This window comes from Copadichromis virginalis, linkage group LG11 (genome assembly GCF_057382275.1).
Source record: "Copadichromis virginalis isolate Kocher_CV1m ecotype Utaka linkage group LG11, C_Virginalis_male_GT1.1, whole genome shotgun sequence".
In the NCBI taxonomy this organism is placed as follows: Eukaryota; Metazoa; Chordata; class Actinopteri; order Cichliformes; family Cichlidae; genus Copadichromis; species Copadichromis virginalis.
This window is the reverse complement of record NC_140628.1, coordinates 38,836,327-38,854,949: the sequence shown is the minus strand read 5'-3', so window position 1 is coordinate 38,854,949 and position 18,623 is coordinate 38,836,327. Positions and strand designations below refer to the sequence as shown.

General features: G+C 40.0%; 1 protein-coding gene across 1 annotated transcript; it reads right to left on the bottom strand.

Annotated features, from left to right (window-relative positions):
• Positions 1–929: 929 nt before the first annotated feature.
• LOC146699469 (uncharacterized) lies at positions 930–8,446 on the bottom strand. The gene is made up of 5 exons (XM_085472401.1): positions 8,250–8,446; positions 6,078–6,398; positions 3,194–3,295; positions 1,871–1,896; positions 930–1,556 (listed from the first exon to the last, which is right to left on the bottom strand). The coding sequence occupies exons 1-5, from the start codon at positions 8,317–8,319 to the stop codon at positions 1,491–1,493; spliced, it is 585 nt and encodes a 194-aa protein (XP_085328527.1). The 5' UTR covers positions 8,320–8,446; the 3' UTR covers positions 930–1,490.
• Positions 8,447–18,623: the final 10,177 nt, after the last annotated feature.

Below are 18,623 nucleotides of genomic sequence, written 5' to 3'. Positions count from 1 at the left end.
TATATGCTTTAGCAAAAAGGAAAGTTTCACCAGTCCCACCACAAATGCACTAGAAACGGCATATTTTAGTTATTACTACTACTATTATTTTTGCAGCTGCTCGCTGTTTTGTAAATGGCAGTGAAGAAACAGGTGGTGATGGTAACTTTCTCCCCTGGGGCATAAACCTCGGAAATGATGTGAGCGGATTAGTGGCGAGCAGCGCTGATTCACGGGGCAGTTGGAGTTGTTGTGCAAATGTTTCCCGAATCAGAGTCTCTGCTGCGCACACAGATACCAGCACCACCAACTCACTCTCACGGAAGATACCACAAGGTCAAGCACAAGGTCAGAATCATGCACACCACTTGCAATGGGAACAAGACGGGGCGTCCTCAGGCAGGTCAGGTCAGGTCCCTCATACTGATGTTGCAAACTTTGTACATTTCCACTGCTTTAGTTTAAAGTTTGTCGCCTCTTGCGGTTCCTTGGTGGCACATGGCACAGTGACTTTTGAACAGTTAATGTTATGTCCTCGTGGACATATATCAACTCTTTTCTTTCATACTGCAAATATTTGCATTCAGGTTTTTACTGCACATACTGCTGTATCAGGAGCTGAAGCTTGTAAAATGATGTGACAGACACTGATCAATGCAACGGAAACCCAAAATTCAAATGCGCACAAATAATTTTCCACTGCAGCAAACAGAAAACAGCTGAGTGAACAGAAACAGGTCGGTCTTTAGTCTGCAGCTCAAACACTTCGGTTTGCCTCTCTGACCCCTTTTCTCTTCCACAGACACACAGGAAACATCTCACTGGTTAACCTCAAACCTACGTTGCAGTTCATGCCCTAAAACTATCTAAAAAAAAAGCGTGAAGTGGAGACAGGACATCAGATCTTATTATTCGCCTGAGAGTAAATACCAGAGAACTGAAGCCGTACAGAATCTTTAGAGGAAACCATTTATACAGACAGGTGCAAGCAAGAGACAATCAGCAGATATAACTTCACATTTGGGAAATTTCAAACTCTGACACAATGAATAAAAAAATAATTAAGTTATATGAATACATTTATGATTAAAAAACAGGTAAAATTTGACTTTTTAAATCAAATATATGAGTCAAATTGGCTCCACTGTAAAAAGAACTTGATGTAATATGAACATCTACAGCTGTAAAGTTCAGAATCATAATAAAGTGATTTACTAAAAATGTCAGCATCATGTTAGAAACATTACACGGTTCTGCTTCCGTAGCTTCTGTCTGTGGTCACTGCATCAAACAGCTTTCTTTAAGTATCTGCATATTTTAAATGGAAGAGTTTGAGGTTTTTTAGAATTGGAAAAATTCAGATAAAATTGGCAAAGAGAGAAAGTCAGATCGATACAATATCTATCTATCTATCTATCTATCTATCTATCTTTAGCCAATCAGATTTGTTGGCATTTCTTTGCGTCCTCGGCTCGGTGAAAACTGTGTTCGACGAATCGCAGCAGCTTCAGTCATCTGATGTTTCTTCCACCTGAAGCTGAAAACCTCAGAGCAGCATAATGAAGCTCCGGAGACGTCTGTGGACACATCATCAGGTCAAAAGCAATCAGAGTCTGTATTTAGTGACGCGACAGGCGAGTCTACATTTAAATTATGTTTTATACACTTATTAGCAGGAGCCTCTTCTTCATTTTATTCCTTTTCGTGAGAAGTAACTAAGCATTAAGTAGAAGTTTGTAAAATCAGCAGGGAACGGTTACACAGATTTGTCATTTATTCTTTGGTTTTTGGGTAAATATTTAATGTCCACAAATCCAGTAAGGACACGCCCCCTCCCTGTGGTCACACCCAGAAATAGCAAAACAACAACACACTGTAAACTCTCTGTTACCTCGTCACTGATCTTTGGCGTTTTTTCTGTAAAAAAAATAAAAAACATATATTCAACATGGATTTTTACACATTTTCTGAAAATATCAAATGTGTTATTATTTTTTCACGAACACAAAAACTCACGATTCAAGGTTTTTAGGGTGTTGGATTTTTTTTGCTCGTTACAAAAGAACATTTCAAACATTTTCTTCTGGAGTTGTGGACTTACACCGCGTTCCAGTTATTACGCAAATGATATTTTTCTCTGATTTTACTAAACAGTCAATGCAAGTGACAGTCAGCATAATCTTCGAGTCATCAACCTTTAGATTATAATTTGAATTTTACTAAACAAACCTCCCAATGAAAACAGCGTGTTTTTCCAAAATAACAAACTTAAAATGCAATTTTCCAAATTATTAGCCGCAACAGAGTTGATCTGAAAACTGCTGTTCACAAATGCTGCGCATCTAATCTGACTGAGCTGGAGCTGTTCTGCAAAGAAGAATGGGCAAAGATTTCAGTCTGTAGATGTGCAAAGCTGGTAGAGACAGACCCTAAAAGACTGGCAGCTGGAACTGCAGCAAAAGGTGGTTCTACAAAGTATTGACACTAAGTATCTAAGGCTTTCATTGTGTGTCCAAGGCATTCAACTATTTCAGGCTTTTCAGCAGCAGAGATCCTTTTTCTTTGTCATATTGCTTGAAAATGCTGGTCTGCTTAATAATGTGGAACATCCTTATTTATTTGTTTTTCCTTTAATTGGGCTCACCTGGAAAACTAATTATACCAGGTGTCCGAGATTGATGATCCAAAGAGCCCTGACACACAATGCCACCATGAGTTTAATTGAAAAACAACAAATTTAATCTTTATGACACTAAAATACAATTTGCATAATGATTTGGAAGGCAGTGTACTTATCCAACAAGTTTGTTTTGAAGTGAGTTTTGAAGATATCAGCTGTAGTGTGCTTCTTCTCGTATAGAAAGCATATAATGGCGCTCCTTTCATACTTGTTAATCTCTAATCTATATCAACAAGTAGCAGCATAAGTTACCATGGTGACAGTCAGCAGTAAAAAGTTGACCCCCTTCATGGTGCAGAACACCGAGGGTTAGCCCTCGTGAAATCCTGGTACAGACCTCAGGAAACATTAGCTACTGTTAATTTCTACTTAGAAAACTTTTTTGAATATGTTCACCAACAAACAGGAGTGTGAAGCTCGCTAATGTGTTTGCTCAGCTACAGCTGATATCTCACAAATTGTGCGATTCAAACCAAAATTCTTCAGATGAGTAAAAGACGGCAAATACATAAAACATAAAAACGCCGTACTCACTGTGTCGGCGCGACAGCAGGGCGCAGAGTGCCACGGTGGCGGTAAAAAAGGCGGCACATGCAGTGCCAATGATGGAGGTCAGAAACACACACTGACTGGATGCTTTCACACACACAAAAAAAAAACAAATAGAAACAGGAAGTTTGAGCAGGGATTTTTAAAAGTTCAGCAAGTTTAGAAGACAAATGATACCATAACGAACCCGAACATTGTGGCTAACAGCTGGATTTTTCCATTTGACTGCAGCTAGCCAAACAGCCAAGTACTGCTAAAGAGCGAGAGAGTGTAAGTGGACAAAATATCCTTGTTTCTTAACATAAAGCTCATTGTTGCTGCACAAATGTGATCCCCTCTTACAAACTTTTAGTTTTCGTGTCGTTATTGTCCTCTGAGTCATCGATTCTCTCCCTAGTGAGCTAACAAACAAATGTAGGTCTGTTAGCCGCAACCAACCAACCACATGACGTCATGCTCCGTACTGACAGAAGATGGTGCCAAACTTTAAGCGCTTATTTCTTAAATCCAGCTTCACAGACAGCGTTACATCTATGTCCGTTTTAGAGTTACCTTCGCACAAACGGGCAGTTGATCTGGTAGTGACAGGCAGCTGAGCCAATCAAATCAGTATCAGTGTTGCCAACTCCTCAGTAAGGAAAATCGCTATTGGCTGTCCTAAAAGTCGCTAGAAGTCGCTAAATGACGGCATCACCTAATTTGCATAATTGGTCGTGCTAATATAATTGTAACCTATGTTGTTGGAGAGAGAAATAACATCGTGGAAGAGACAAAGTGAGTAAAAAACGTCCTAAATGCATTTAGAATTTATTTAGAACTACAAATTAAATTTCTTTTAGCAATTATTGTTTTTTAATGTCAAAATTCCAACTCTGCTCCTTTATCCAGGCCTGGACCGGCAAAAGTGACCCGAAATAGGCGCTCTGGTGGAGTTACTTTGTGTGTGTGTTTATAAGTAGTTTTAAACCTTGTGATCCCCAAAACAACACAACAGTAAAAGAACTGACTGCGTTACAGTCAGTGCGGAGCAGCGGCTTCGCTCATGCGCGATTCATTTGCAGTTTGGACGCACAGGTGTGAACATCTCCTGCAGCTGGGGGAGGACTGTCCTCCGCCCGTGAGCGCTTTGGCACGGGTGAGGTGCCCACGGCAGCACCGCTGCTTGGTGAGAGTAAGAGCAACACGCTCTTTCACGTCAAAAAGTCGTCATAAATAAGTCTCCAATAACACCAGAAAAAGTCGCCAGATTTGTCGCTAGTTGCTTTTTAGAAAAAAAGTCGTTAAGGGGCCTGAAAACTCGCTAAATATTGCTAAGTTGGCAACACTGCTCAGTATGGAAGATGATAAACACACATCGGCCCTCTCGATGGGAAATTTGAGTATTAAAAAAATAACATGACGGAACAGTCGACCCACATAAAGTCTTATGCACGTTGTGCAAGAAGGAAATTTCACCCCAGCGCTTCCAGCTTAAAATATCACATTGACTCGAAGCATGCGTTAGTCGGGGATGCTGCTAGCACTTTGGCTAACGCGTCACCCAGCTTGGACAAACCACTCACGGAGCATCGGGGCTCAGTAAGTCGACCTCGGACATATTTACTGACGCCAAGTGGATTGCAACAAACTGCAGACGTGTTCATATCGCTGAGAACACGCGCTTTACAAGCTTTGGTTCCTCGTTTCAAGGACTTGAAGCCTCCCCAAGAGTGACAGAGAGAGAGGATACATGTTTACAGAGTTTATCGTTAACATGAATGTTCAAGATGTTCAATGAACACGTTAAGTTCGTATATTTTCCCTTTTTTCTCGAGTCTGTTTGCTCATGCAAAATGAAATGCGATTAATATAGAATAAAAATTATATTTAACCGTGATTAATCAAAATTAATCCACAGTAACCCTGTGATGAGTCTGATTAAACATGTTAAGAGTTTGACTGCACTAATATATATTATATATTAGTGCATACTTACCTATTAGTACATAGGTTTTTTAAATAGTTGCATTTCACAGGAGAGAAGCTGCGCTCTCTTATATTGCCTAAATGTCAGTTACAAGCTTAAATATAAAGTTGAAAAAATGTAATTGCAGCCAGGCTATTGATCAAGTAATTGCGATTAATCGCGATTAATTACGGAAAATTGTGAGATTAATTCGTTGTTGTTTTTTTCTATTGACAGCACTAATATTTACATTTGCAGTCTGCTTAAATGCAACTTTCACGTCACATTTTGTTTACAGATGACATCAACACACACTGTTGTCAGAGAATAATCTCTACGTTTCCAGATGTCTTTCGACTTTCATTATTGACCTTTACAACTTTACACTTGCTGGCTTGTCCTGCACACGCTTTCACACACACATGAAAAAAATAGAAACAGGAAGCGCGAGCAGGGATTTTTAAAAGTTCAGCAAGTTAAAAAACAAACGGTGACTGGTTAGCATCAAAGAGGTCACAGGTGTGGTTAGAAGCAAGAGTGCGGGTTGGTTTTGTTTTGGCCACATGCTAAATAAGCAGAAACTAAAGTGTGAGATATTTTCATACTGGTGCTCAAACCAAGCAGACGTGCATGGGGGTGAATATTATCCCAACCTAAACTCTAGATAAACTGGCTTTTTATAATAATGACATTGTTGCTACAATACTGAGGTGTATGCGTTTAACACAAACACACCTTGGAACCACAACCACGGAACAACTTGCTGATTGAAACATGTTGCAGATTGATTTAATTATAATTGTTACTTCCAGATAACTGAGACTTGAGCTGTGTGTCTGCTGCCTTTTGTTTTTTCCGGAATATAAATGAAGCACTAAAAGCCTTCAGATTGTGTTGGTGTGAGTTCCAAAGACAATGACTTACGTTTGACCTCATCTGTCCTGCTGCTGATGGTCTTCCTGATCCTCAGCTCTCCATCACTCAGCACACAGGACACGTTCACACCTGCAGACCAGGTTTCTGCAGGAACATAAACCTGCGAGTTGAAGACTCCCGCCCTGGTGTCAGGGAGGATTGTGGGACTGAGTTCCTTAAGCACATCCTCCTCAGAGTCCACCTCCCAGTCGACTTTGACCCGACCGGTGTCGTTCAGCCCGGACGCCAGGCAGATCAACGGGACGGGGAGGGGCGAGTTGACGTGTAAAGGAGCCAGGAGATCAAGTGCAGGACTGTGGAGCTCTGATTCTGAGGACAGGGTGAGAAACTTAATGGTCATGATTTCAAAGAAAACTGACCCTGCATCATCATCGCAGCCTCTCCATGTCTTTTTGCGATTTTAAAGATGTTTTCTTGTTATCATTTTTTTCTGTGCCGATTGGCACTTGAAAAATCTCATTTTTTTCTTCATTTCCTGTTTTATTCTGAAAGAATTCATATTATCGTGCACATTGCTTTGGTTCATTATCTCTGCCACCTTTCGTCTGACCCACTCTAATTGTTCCCACCTGTGTTTCCTTGTCGGTCGCCCCTCGGTGTGTTGCTTCCCTGAGCTCTATTCTTCCTCAGACCCTCACTGAACTTATTTGAACGTCCTGGATTTAGTCTGGTGTTTTTAACAGCACCTTTAAATCCACAGTAAGCATCATGAAACGTATGATTTTGTTGTTGTTGTCATTCGTGCTTTATCTGCATTTAGGTTCTCTTTTTAACTGCATAGCCAGTTACCACCAAGGTGAGTCAGTCACCACACTCGCATGTCTGGCTTTACAAAGATTGTCTTCTGCCTGAAAAAGCTCTTTTGTGGCCACTTTAATGCGCCTCAGTCCCTTCTTGTCTCTGCTTATAGAAACCCCCAAATGTGGCATTTACACTGTGTGTGGTGTTGGTGCCTTTTGCAATTTTCTGATAAATAATACAGTTTGCTGTGCAGTTAATTGTACTAATAGACCATCCAAGAAGCCTCTGTGCTCCAGTTTTAGTGAACACAGTGTTATTTGGGTTTGACTTAGCACTAACTAGCAGATATCTGTGTTTGTGTGATGCAGCCTTACAAGCTTGTATACAAGCATGAGCCGATAATTTCACACGACACCCACGTTTTTGGTGTTTTGGCCTCCAAAAACATCTTGGTGTGAGCGGCCGAGTTCAAACCAGCGGGCTGATATCAAGGTGAAAATATCCTATTTTATGTTTCTGCTGACTTTACATCAAAGCCTTTCAATAAATCTGCCTTGTCACGTTTTGTTGGTTGTGTACAAGCAACAAAGTAACAGCCGTACAGATAACTGAGAACATGAAAGGTAAAAAAATTTCACAGTTTTGTTTTTTGTTTTTTTAATAAAGAAAGTTTCTAAGTACGAGGTAGCAACGCAGTAAAGAGCTGTTTCTCTAATATATGAAAAGAACCGCTGAGCCAGCTTTATGTTGTTCTGATCTTACACACATAAAACTCTTAGTTCCTGTTGTGAATTTACATTTACACTCGGCTTAAATGCGGCTTTCTTATGTCACATTCTGTTTGCAGATGATAAACATTTAACGGATCATCCAGTCTGGGTATCAATAAAAAAATGAACTAACTGATCAGCTGCACACACTCATTGACCTTTACATATCCTCCTTGGCTCAGTGCTACTTGCTGCAGGAGCGGCTGCATGTTTGGATGCTTGGAGGTTAGAGCTGAATAACCATGTTACCGTGGTAACAACGTGATAACCATTGTTACCACAGGTTTCAGGCCCTTATTGTCCAATTATACAACTTTAAGAGTGTCATCACTCGGCTGTAACAGCTGTTGTTACCATGACATTATGTGTGTATTTACCGGTTATTACTTTAGTAATAGAGTGGTAATAACTAAGAATTTTTCAGTATTGCGCTCTGCTGCTGCCTTCTTATTCAACTATTATCACTTTATCACTGAGCTGAGCTGTTTCCTTGGTTCCTAAAAAGCTAAAATTGTTTAAATATATAAAAAATTTGTAACAGATTTATTGTTATTAGGATAATAAAAAGAAGAACCAAAACCCAGTGGGTCAAGGCAAATATCTGTTTGACTTGTGAGTCAGGAAGTGTTATAAAGAGACCACCACTCACCTGTGACCATCACCGTTGTCCCGCTGCCCAGCACTGGCGTGACCCCATCGATGTAGACACAGAAGTACATGCCGGCGTCCTGCTGGGTGGCTCTGGGGACTTCCAGCAGACAGAGCCTGCTCTGAACTCGAGAATTAAACCAAGGAGTGGCACTGAGACCGCTCACCTGCCTGATATGGAGCCATGTCACTCGAGAGCAGCCATGTGTTTCACCAGTCCCAGTGATGTTACATTTGAGGCTGACCTTTGACCCTGACATCACAGTCACACGAGGAGGAGACTGAACCAGGTGTATTCCAGCGGTGACTGTAAGTACAGAGATTTCATCACTGCTCAGATTCACTCAGCTGCAAATGCAAAGGCCTCAAAGCAGGTTTCTTCTTTTTTCCGTTTATCTGGACTAAAGTAATAATATTTGTTTTATACTTTAAAAACTTGTGTAACGATTGTGATGGTGAGCGAGTACAGTACTCTGTTTTTGTAACAATTGTCCATGTTAGCTTCTCGTGTAAATCAAATATTTTTTTCTATTAAAATTGTTTCTGTTCTGTTTGTAAATGTGCTTTTATTCTGCTGCTGTTACAACCGAATTCCCAAATTCAGTTAAAGGATTATTCTATTCTATTCTATTCTATTCTATTCTATTCTATTACATGCACAAACTGGAGTCTATTAGATAGATATGATACAAACCACTGCAGTGCAGTACCTGTAATACCTACAGCATGTTCTAATCGCTCTAATAGGATATTATGGTCGACAGTATCGAACGCTGCACTGAGGTCTAGCAGGACAAGCACAGAGATGAGTCCACTGTCAGAGGCCATAAGAAGATCATTTGTAACCTTCACTAAAGCTGTTTCTGTGCTGTGATGAGCTCTGAAACCTGACTGAAACTCTTCAAATAAACCTCTGCAGATGATCTGTTAGCTGTTTGACAACTACTCTTTCAAGGATGTTTGATATAAAGGAAGGTTGGAGATTGGCCTATAATTAGCTAAGACTGCTGGGTCTAGAGATGCTTTTTGAGTAAAGGTTTAACTACAGCCAGCTTGAAGGCCTGTGGTACATAGCTGATTATTAGAGATAGGTTGATCATATTTAAGATCGAAGAATTAATTAATGGCAGGACTTCTTTGAGCAGTTTTGTAGGAATGGGGTCTAAAAGACACGTTGATGGTTTGGAGGAAGTAATTATTGAAGTTAACTCAACTTTGATTAGTTGGGCTGCTTCTGCTTTTGAAAATGGAAAGAAGACTCGGGTCGAGCTTGTGAAGTTTTGTTCCCAACGAGTCCTGTGAGCTCTGCCAGTGCTGATCGATACTAATGCATCTCTGTGGATAATGTAAAAAGCGTCCGTGCCAGCAGCGCTGAGTTAAACATTTAAATAGGCTAGAATATGATATTCATTAAGAGCCTGAGTTGTACATACAACGAGTTAAAAGATAAAATAAGTCACATCATAAGCAAAACAAGACAAATGGTCAAAGACGGTAATGTGGGACAGGATGACATTATCATATAAAGTAAAAATGATGTTTTTGTCAGACCCCAGATGTTTTTGCCCAGCTGTGGTCAGGTTTAGGCTTTCACCAGTTTCCCCAAAGAGAAAAACTTTCATCAGAAAAAACTCATACAAATGATTTTAATGGAACTTTATTTTTAAAAAACTGAGATTTTGTAAAATGATTTTATGTGGCTCAGCCTTTGATCTGAATATTAAAGCAGCTAATCATTACAGGAAATGATTATTGATTATATAGATTATTGCAGGATGTGAAAGACGGCAGCGGTAAAAAAGAAACACTTACCGGAGACGCTGAGGCAGATGAGAGGCAGCAGCTTCATGTTGGCCAGGAATAAAGTCGTTCTGCAGGACTGAGGAGAGACAGTGCTGCGAAGTGTCATCACAGTAATCAGGCCACTGCAGTTTCACCACCGTCAGACACACACACACAATGACAGGATGTGATGTCACTGTATAAGATGTTCTTTATTCATCACAAAGCTGGAAAGACTCACAGGAGTGTCGCTCAAACACAACCTGTAAAAGAACACAACAACATAATAAATCAGGATGGAAATGACACAAAGGAGTTTACAAAAGAGCTCAACATTAAACATAATTAACACAGTTTAAATGTGTTTACATTTTTCTAAATGTAATAACAGCTGAACATAATACAGTCAAGTAAAATAAAGAATTTAATAAACCACAAAAAGAAAAACCGACTTTAATGACTAAATGATAAATAATTGATTCCACTTTTGTAAGTAAAGATTATTTAATTTTATTTTGAGTTTTATTTTCACTTCATTTCTATTTTCCATCATGTTTTCGATTTTAATTTTGTTTTTAGTTTATGTCACATCTTTTAAAATTAGTTTTTCCCATACATTTATTTTTTTAACCTGTTCTTGCATATTTTTGTATTTACTCACTCGTTTCTTTGTGCATTTCTTTATTTTTCAGCTTTCTGTTTTTTGTGATTTGTGAGTTATCAATAACTTCTGAGTGTTTTCAGCGTGTGGAGCTGAGACGGTGGGAGAGGTCTCTGTCAGGCCTCTGGAGCAGGTTTCATTTCTACAGGGAGTGCAGAATTATTAGGCAAATGAGTATTTTGTCCACATCATCCTCTTCATGCATGTTGTCTTACTCCAAGCTGTATAGGCTCGAAAGCCTACTACCAATTAAGCATATTAGGTGATATGCATCTCTGTAATGAGAAGGGGTGTGGTCTAATGACATCAACACCCTATATCAGGTGTGCATAATTATTAGGCAACGTCCTTTCCTTTGGCAAAATGGGTCAAAAGAAGGACTTGACAGGCTCAGAAAAGTCACAAATAGTGAGATATCTTGCAGAGGGATGCAGCAGTCTCAAAATTGCAAAGCTTCTGAAGCGTGATCATCGAACAATCAAGCCTTTCATTCAAAATAGTCAACAGGGTCGCAAGAAGCGTGTGGAAAAACCAAGGCGCAAAATAACTGCCCATGAACTGAGAAAAGTCAAGCGTGCAGCTGCCAACATGCCACTTGCCACCAGTTTGGCCATATTTCAGAGCTGCAACATCACTGGAGTGCCCAAAAGCACAAGGTGTGCAATACTCAGAGACATGGCCAAGGTAAGAAAGGCTGAAAGACGACCACCACTGAACAAGACACACAAGCTGAAACGTCAAGACTGGGCCAAGAAATATCTCAAGACTGGTTTTTCTAAGGTTTTATGGACTGATGAAATGAGAGTGAGTCTTGATGGGCCAGATGGATGGGCCCGTGGCTGGATTGGTAAAGGCAGAGAGCTCCAGTCCCACTCAGACGCCAGCAAGGTGGAGGTGGAGTACTGGTTTGGGCTGGTATCATCAAAGATGAGCTTGTGGGGCCTTTTCGGGTTGAGGATGGAGTCAAGCTCAACTCCCAGTCCTACTGCCAGTTTCTGGAAGACACCTTCTTCAAGCAGTGGTACAGGAAGAAGTCTGCATCCTTCAAGAAAAACATGATTTCCATGCAGGACAATGCTCCATCACACGCGTCTAAGTACTCCACAGCGTGGCTGCAAGAAAGGGTATAAAAGAAGAAAAACTAATGACATGGCCTCCTTGTTCACCTGATCTGAACCCCATTGAGAACCTGTGGTCCATCATCAAATGTGAGATTTACAAGGAGGGAAAACAGTACACCTCTCTGAACAGTGTCTGGGAGGCTGTGGTTGCTGCTGCACGCAATGTTGATGGTGAACAGATCAAAACACTGACAGAATCCATGGATGGCAGGCTTTTGAGTGTCCTTGCAAAGAAAGGTGGCTATATTGGTCGCTGATTTGTTTTTGTTTGGTTTTTGAATGTCAGAAATGTATATTTGTGAATGTGGAGATGTTATATTGGTTTCACTGGTAAAAATAAATAATTGAAATGGGTATATATTTGTTTTTTGTTAAGTTGCCTAATAATTATGCACAGTAATAGTCACCTGCACACTCAGATATCCCCCTAAAATAACTAAAACTAAAAACAAACTAAAAACTACTTCCAAAAACATTCAGCTTTGATATTAATGAGTTTTTTGGGTTCATTGAGAACATGGTTGTTGTTCAATAATAAAATTATTCCTCAAAAATACAACTTGCCTAATAATTCTGCACTCCCTGTAATGAACACGGGAGGAAGCGAAACACTGTGCATGAGTACCAGTTCTGCATTCACAATTTAAAGTAAAAGTTTAAAGTCTATCACCAGATATGCTCATTATTGCTTTATGTCTTCACCACTTGTAGTTTTCTGAGGAGAGTATAAATGCAACGAGCATAAAGAGCCTTTTTAAACAGCTGTAAACCAGAGCAGCTCCCTCTGTCTTTTACTGAAAATAAAATAAAAAGCTGAATAGATGCACGGGCTCGGCAAGCAAAAATAAACACGCAAGTTTTCCGTCTGGCAAAGAAAAGAAAATTTATCTGCACAGTGTGTTTAAAAAAAGTCCAGAAAGACTGACTGTTTTTGATCAGCTTTGTTTGCACCCAGGACCTCAAGGGGGTCTTAAAGGAGGGACCTCAGACTGCAGCGTGAGTGCCCGAGTGCAGTTAATCACAACCACAAACAGTCAGCGTGACCTATGACCCCGAGCTAAAGAGAAAAACATTACAGAGTCGGTCTGAGGTCCCGGCTCAGCTTCGTTCCCACATCCATCAGCAGTGGTGGTGGCATGTTTTTACTGCTGGCCAATCAGCCAATCAGCTTCAGGCGACATTAGAATAGACTAGAACAGAATAGAACAGCCCTTTACTGTCATTGTACATGCACTACAGAATTGTGGGCGCTCCACACCAGCTGTGCAGGAATAAAATATAAATAATAAACAGCAGGAATAAAAACACACAGAGAAAGGCACGCATCGGACAACAAGCTGCAAACAGCTGTTTCTGTGAGGTCACCTGCTGATGTCAGCTGAGAGTTTCATGTGTTCAAGCTGCAGATAAGAACCCACTGCATGCTGATCCTGCTGCATGTCTGGTGCTGAGGCTTGTTCAGAGGGTCTGATGGCAGGTTCGGCCTGGTTCTGTATGAAATACCAGACTAAGCAACAGGAAAGAACGATCACATTTCCCATAAACAGTTTTTACTGATTTAATCTGAATAACCCTTTAATGTCCTCACCAAGAAAAAAGCAATGGAAAACTTTTTTGTTTGCATTTCATATTGATTTGGGTGAGTAATAACCACAATCAATACATTTTTATTGATTAGACTCTGTAGTTTTAAAATATTGATCTCAACCAAACGGCTGAGATGTCCCTTTATGGTAAAAGTATGAAATGTCATGCAAATACAAGTACATTAGATAATACAGTTGAAAAAATCAAATAAAGGGCCAAATTATAATTACATTAATAACAAAAACTGTCCAGGCCATTGGATACAGTTTATTTCTAGTAGCATGCCAGTGAACATTGCTGTTTTCCAAGGAAAGTATTCTATCAAACAACAAAATACATAGTTTTCATCTGCAAATGTGAAAAATGTGCTGCAGCACAAAACACTCACATTCAGGCCACTTCTGATTGAATGCTACTCTGCAAAATCAGTTTTGTTTTTAAAAAATAAAATAAAAAGTGCAAATCAATCACATCTGCTTGTGGTTTCTGTCTTTGGGGTCTTAGGGTGTAGCATTGATTCTGCGGTCTTTAAGAGCTGGATCATGGTTGTCCAACTCTAGATGCTGGCTTGTTAACTTGGTTCAGACACAGCCAGGCGGAAACCTTTTGAGAGCCATTAGTTTCTGGTCCAGCAGGGCACAGTCCCTCTTGTAGACCAGGTATTCAAGTCAAGGATGTATCCGAACAGTGGGATATGCCATCTCCTTAACTTGTAACTTATAACTTGTCTTATACAGGTGTAATAGCATACCAGAAAGTTTAATTCCTCCCATATGATAATTATACACAGGGATGAGTGATGGGCATGGGATGGTGATCTTTGCATTGGACTCTTTGCTCCACCTTTTGACCGATGAAAGAACCATGAACCCCACAGGCCTTGTTTAGGAGGTTGACACATTTCTTGTCAAACCATTTTATTGCAATCAGACCTTCATCATACCGGTAATCACAGGCTCCATGGCCCTTCTTCATCAGGTCTTTGTCTGCCATCAGGGGAGCTCCACCGGTGCAGTTTGGTCATACAGTACCAATGCACCTGACACCCAAGTTCTGGACCAAGCTGAAACTTGTGAAGAGCTGAGGTTCTTTTATGGGTTTGCAAAGTGTTTTTTTTTTTTACAGCTTTGGCCCCTTAAAGGGAGCTTGTGTTCCTTTTCACTCAGGGGAGCATTGAAGAATGTAGATCCTCCTGACACAGCAGCAAGTCGTGGATGATGCCAGGTGAACAATTTAAAGCCCCACTCATCTGGTTTGTTGGCAATATACTGGTGGAGAGTGCCATAAAACCATGAACTCAAACACACTGTGGTTGAAGGTGGATGGTGTCATGAGTGTCATGCCACAGGACCATGTGATTTTTAGCCATATAATTGTTTAGCGTCCATATAGCACTTGTTCAACATCAAATTATAATTTCTTAGTAATACTTAGTAATATTAATTTACCAGCTACTGTAATTTGGTCAAAAGCTAATCAGTTGTGATATTTGTGATTTCCACATGTCATTTTTTTTTTTTTTTTAACCATATTTACTAATATTAACTCAGAAAGTTACAAAAAAGACTTACTGAGGAAATTCTTTCAGCATATTCTTGCTTTGCTAACACTTAATGTGATTTATCAATAGCAATGGATAAACAAAATGGCAAATAATCAATTTTAATAACATTTAGGTTATGTTAGCATTGGCACCATAAAGGGACAAATCAACCGTTTGGTTCACCACTTTTTAAAAAAATGATTAAACATTTAATTTCACTTTTTTAATGCTGTCAAGTGACATACATCTGTTTAATAAGTCTTCTAACTGCCATATATCAAAAAATTATATCTTCCTACTTTAGTTTCATCAAATACCCTCAAAATATGTTGGATGGTTTTTTGTTTCTGACTCCCTGGTTGGGAGAGAAGAGCCAACAGCCATTCACAGCGCCTTCTGGTGGATTTCTTTGGCATTACAGATGAAAAACCAAAGACTCAACAAGGTAGGTGAATGTCAGTGAAAATGTGCTCTACCATTTGGTTGACTGGAACGCTAAAGGGATAAATGAAATGAAACTAAGATTAAATGAATACAATGATTCTTAGCTCCGCGGCTACAGAAGCATGAAGGAGTGCACAGTGTGGTTCAGACCTATTTTGTGTTTGGATTAATTAGAAGATAAACATGGATGAAAGCTTTCAGGATAAGAAACTTTGAGCCAAGTGACTCATCTGCAGCTCTTTGTTCAAGTCAAACTCTGACAGGAGTGCAACCATGTTTAAATGAGACTCCTCGTGCTCGTGCCAAATGCAGATGGATGGGGCGGGCTGCCAGGGCATTCAGTGCCAAACAAGTATGAGGATCATCAATGGACTGGTGAAGGTTAGCAACAACTACCACAGGTGATGCTCGTCACTGCTGGGTAAAAACAAAAGGCACAGAGGCAGTGAAGGCAGGGTTGGTGTGACAGAAGAGGAGGAAAGGGAGAGAGAGAGATAGTGATGATGTGCTGTGACAACCCTAAAGACGTTATAGAGCAATGAAACACAGTAAATAAGCATAATCTCTATTTGACTATTAAAACAAGATCAGGATATTTATAAGAGCCTACACCAGCTGCAAAGTGAGATTCATCCCAGACAGGTCAGCAGTCAGAGCTAACCATTACTCATTCACACCTACGGCTGCAGGAACGAGCAGTGAATCGAGCGCCGGCTGCTTGGTTGGAGTCGACTTACCCTCTGCTCGAACATGTCTGTGGCTACAGGAGTTTCTCACTGCAGGCTTTGTGTGAGCGTCTTCTCAGGTGCGTTGATCTCATGTGGTGGATCGTTTTTCTTCTTACAATCGCATTCTTGTTCCTCACAGTTTTCCAATTAGAAGACTGCATGAACTGGGGTCAGGCGATTGTTGAGCAAACAGCATGTAAAGGATCCATCCATCATGCAGATGCTTAAAGAACATATTTAGCTCAAATAACATCATCACATTTACCTGTAACACAGTATCTTAACTGGTAATTAACTCATTACCAGTTAGTCCCGTATAATGGAATATCCTGCAGTGTGTTTCTCAGCAGGAGGTTACTGAGACAGTTCTGGGTTTCTTTAGGTGTTTCTTGTAATGATGACATGATATACACAATAAGGTGGTAGATGGTTTGATGGTCATCAGATTGTTTCACATTTACGTGGTTGTACGGCTTCATTATAAAGATATACAATCAAAATAAGTATAATTTATGTAAATATGCAGTCATCAAAGGTTTTAAAGGGATTTCTTGGTTCAGTTGGTGTGAATGGTCCAGCATCTGTTGGCCAGACAGGTTTTGTAGTTTTGTTCACCAACAGATTTTAAATCACCATCATTAAAAAAAAACTTTCAGCTTTTATTCAACTTTTTTTTTTTGCATTAACTGTTTGGAAGGTACAAACATTTTTATACATAGTTTCAAAATTAATTGGATAATTTCCCAACTTTAAGTTGTGGCGAGTTGCAGCCCCCTCATCGAATATATTTAAATAGAAATGAATGGAAAACATTCAAACAATTAGAAAAGCCTCCAAAAATATGAATGTGTTTGATATCTTCTACTGTCTTTCTAAATAGAAGAAACAAATTTAAATGAATGAACTTGACAACATGATGATGTCAACTCTAATGTTTGACTGTGGAAATGACTCAAAAAATTGATTATTTTGTGGCAACAATTTCCTGACGTCATACAAAATGTGTACATCAAAGTGTGGACAGTTTGCTGCTCTTACACACAGATGAGCCTCATGGCACTCAGGTGTACAGCTGTAGACAAAGCTCAGAGTGCAGAATGCCCCCAAACTCCAACTCACTCTCACTGTAACAGAAGCGCAGGGCGTCTTTAACGTCTGACCTCAAAGTGCTGCCAACTAGGTTCTGCCTGAAAGACTCACATGGTAAGAGGAAGAGGAGCTAACTGGAGCCAGATCTTTGCTCCTTTTAGCTCCTGATCACTTTGGACACCTCCTATTATCCCTATAAGCGCCTCATGTGGCATCAGGTGTGCCCAAAAACTCTTCAGATTTTTCTCTTTTAAGAATACCTGAAAAGAGAAAGTATAATTTTGGTGTTTTATTTTAAACAAATACTCCTGTTTGCATGGGAATAAGATGAGCTCATGTACTTACCCTGTGACAGAGGTGTGATTTATGGGGGAGTTTTCTTTGTTTTTGTCTACATGTACAGTACAGATACATTCATTTTTGTTATTAAAAACATTTTAAAAAGTGAACACAGTGAGTTTTCATGTCTGGTTCTGTAAAACTGAGATGTTGGAAAAACTCTGCTGATGACACACACTCTCTCTCTCTGCATGTCAGGATTTGCTTTGTACTAAATTAACTTTCAGTTTAAGTTTGTATCAAGACTTGTGCTCCAGATAAATCAGTGATGCAGTGAGATATGATAGAGGTGTCAAAGATAGATGCTTTGACGGCAGGAAGGTAATTTATCTTGGCTACATCAATGTTTCGTACCTGCAGGCCAAGCCTACCAACCAACCAACACAAAGCAGCAACAACTGCAGTTCCCCGAGTGGCCACTTGAGGCTGGCTCCAAAAGCCCAAATAGCATGGCTGCTATTTGCATTAATATGTCTGAGCTCCAATTTTAATCAGTGAAATTCTAGTATTTCATTGGTCTGTTACTTTGCACTTAGTGTCAGCTATCAAGTGTGTTTGCATTGCATGCATACAGTTTCTGGATGCAGCTTGCTAACTAAGTAAGCTAGCATTAGCTGGTTGCACCCTGCCAAATCACTAAAGCTGACATTTCAAAACCCAAGTCCACAAAACAATAGATGACATCAAGGTGGCTGCATTTCTTCTTTTATGCACAGTTTCTTGCTTCACTCAGTATGATGGGCTTTGTTTATACACAGCTTGTGACTGAAGGACTTAATCCACACTTTGTCCGATAGTAAGCAGGTAACCTGTGGATCTTTAAGCTGTACACTCTCATATTCCTGATGAGATTCAAGCTTAAACATGTGCAGGCACATCTGAAAAGTTCCATTTGCATCAACAATGAGTAATTATGTTGCCTGGAAGATTTACAGTTTAAGAATGGCTCATATGCACTTGGTGCTGCCCCTCTGTGGGCTTCCTCACAGCCTTCCAATTAGAAGAAAGTGGGCTGAGTCCCTTAAATGGACAGGGGCTAAAACAAGCTGGTTACATACTGCTCTATGAGGACGTGTTTGTT

Bases quoted from the DNA above. Each gene is read 5' to 3' on its own strand.
- LOC146699469 (XM_085472401.1), bottom strand. From the start codon at position 8,319: ATGTACTTCTGTGTCTACATCGATGGGGTCACGCCAGTGCTGGGCAGC. The intron at 6,399-8,249 runs GTGAGTGGTGGT...CCCTGTCCTCAG, and splicing joins GACAACGGTGATGGTCACAG to AATCAGAGCTCCACAGTCCT. The intron at 1,897-3,193 runs GTGAGTACGGCG...TTTTTTTTACAG, and splicing joins CCTGCTGTCGCGCCGACACA to AAAAAACGCCAAAGATCAGT.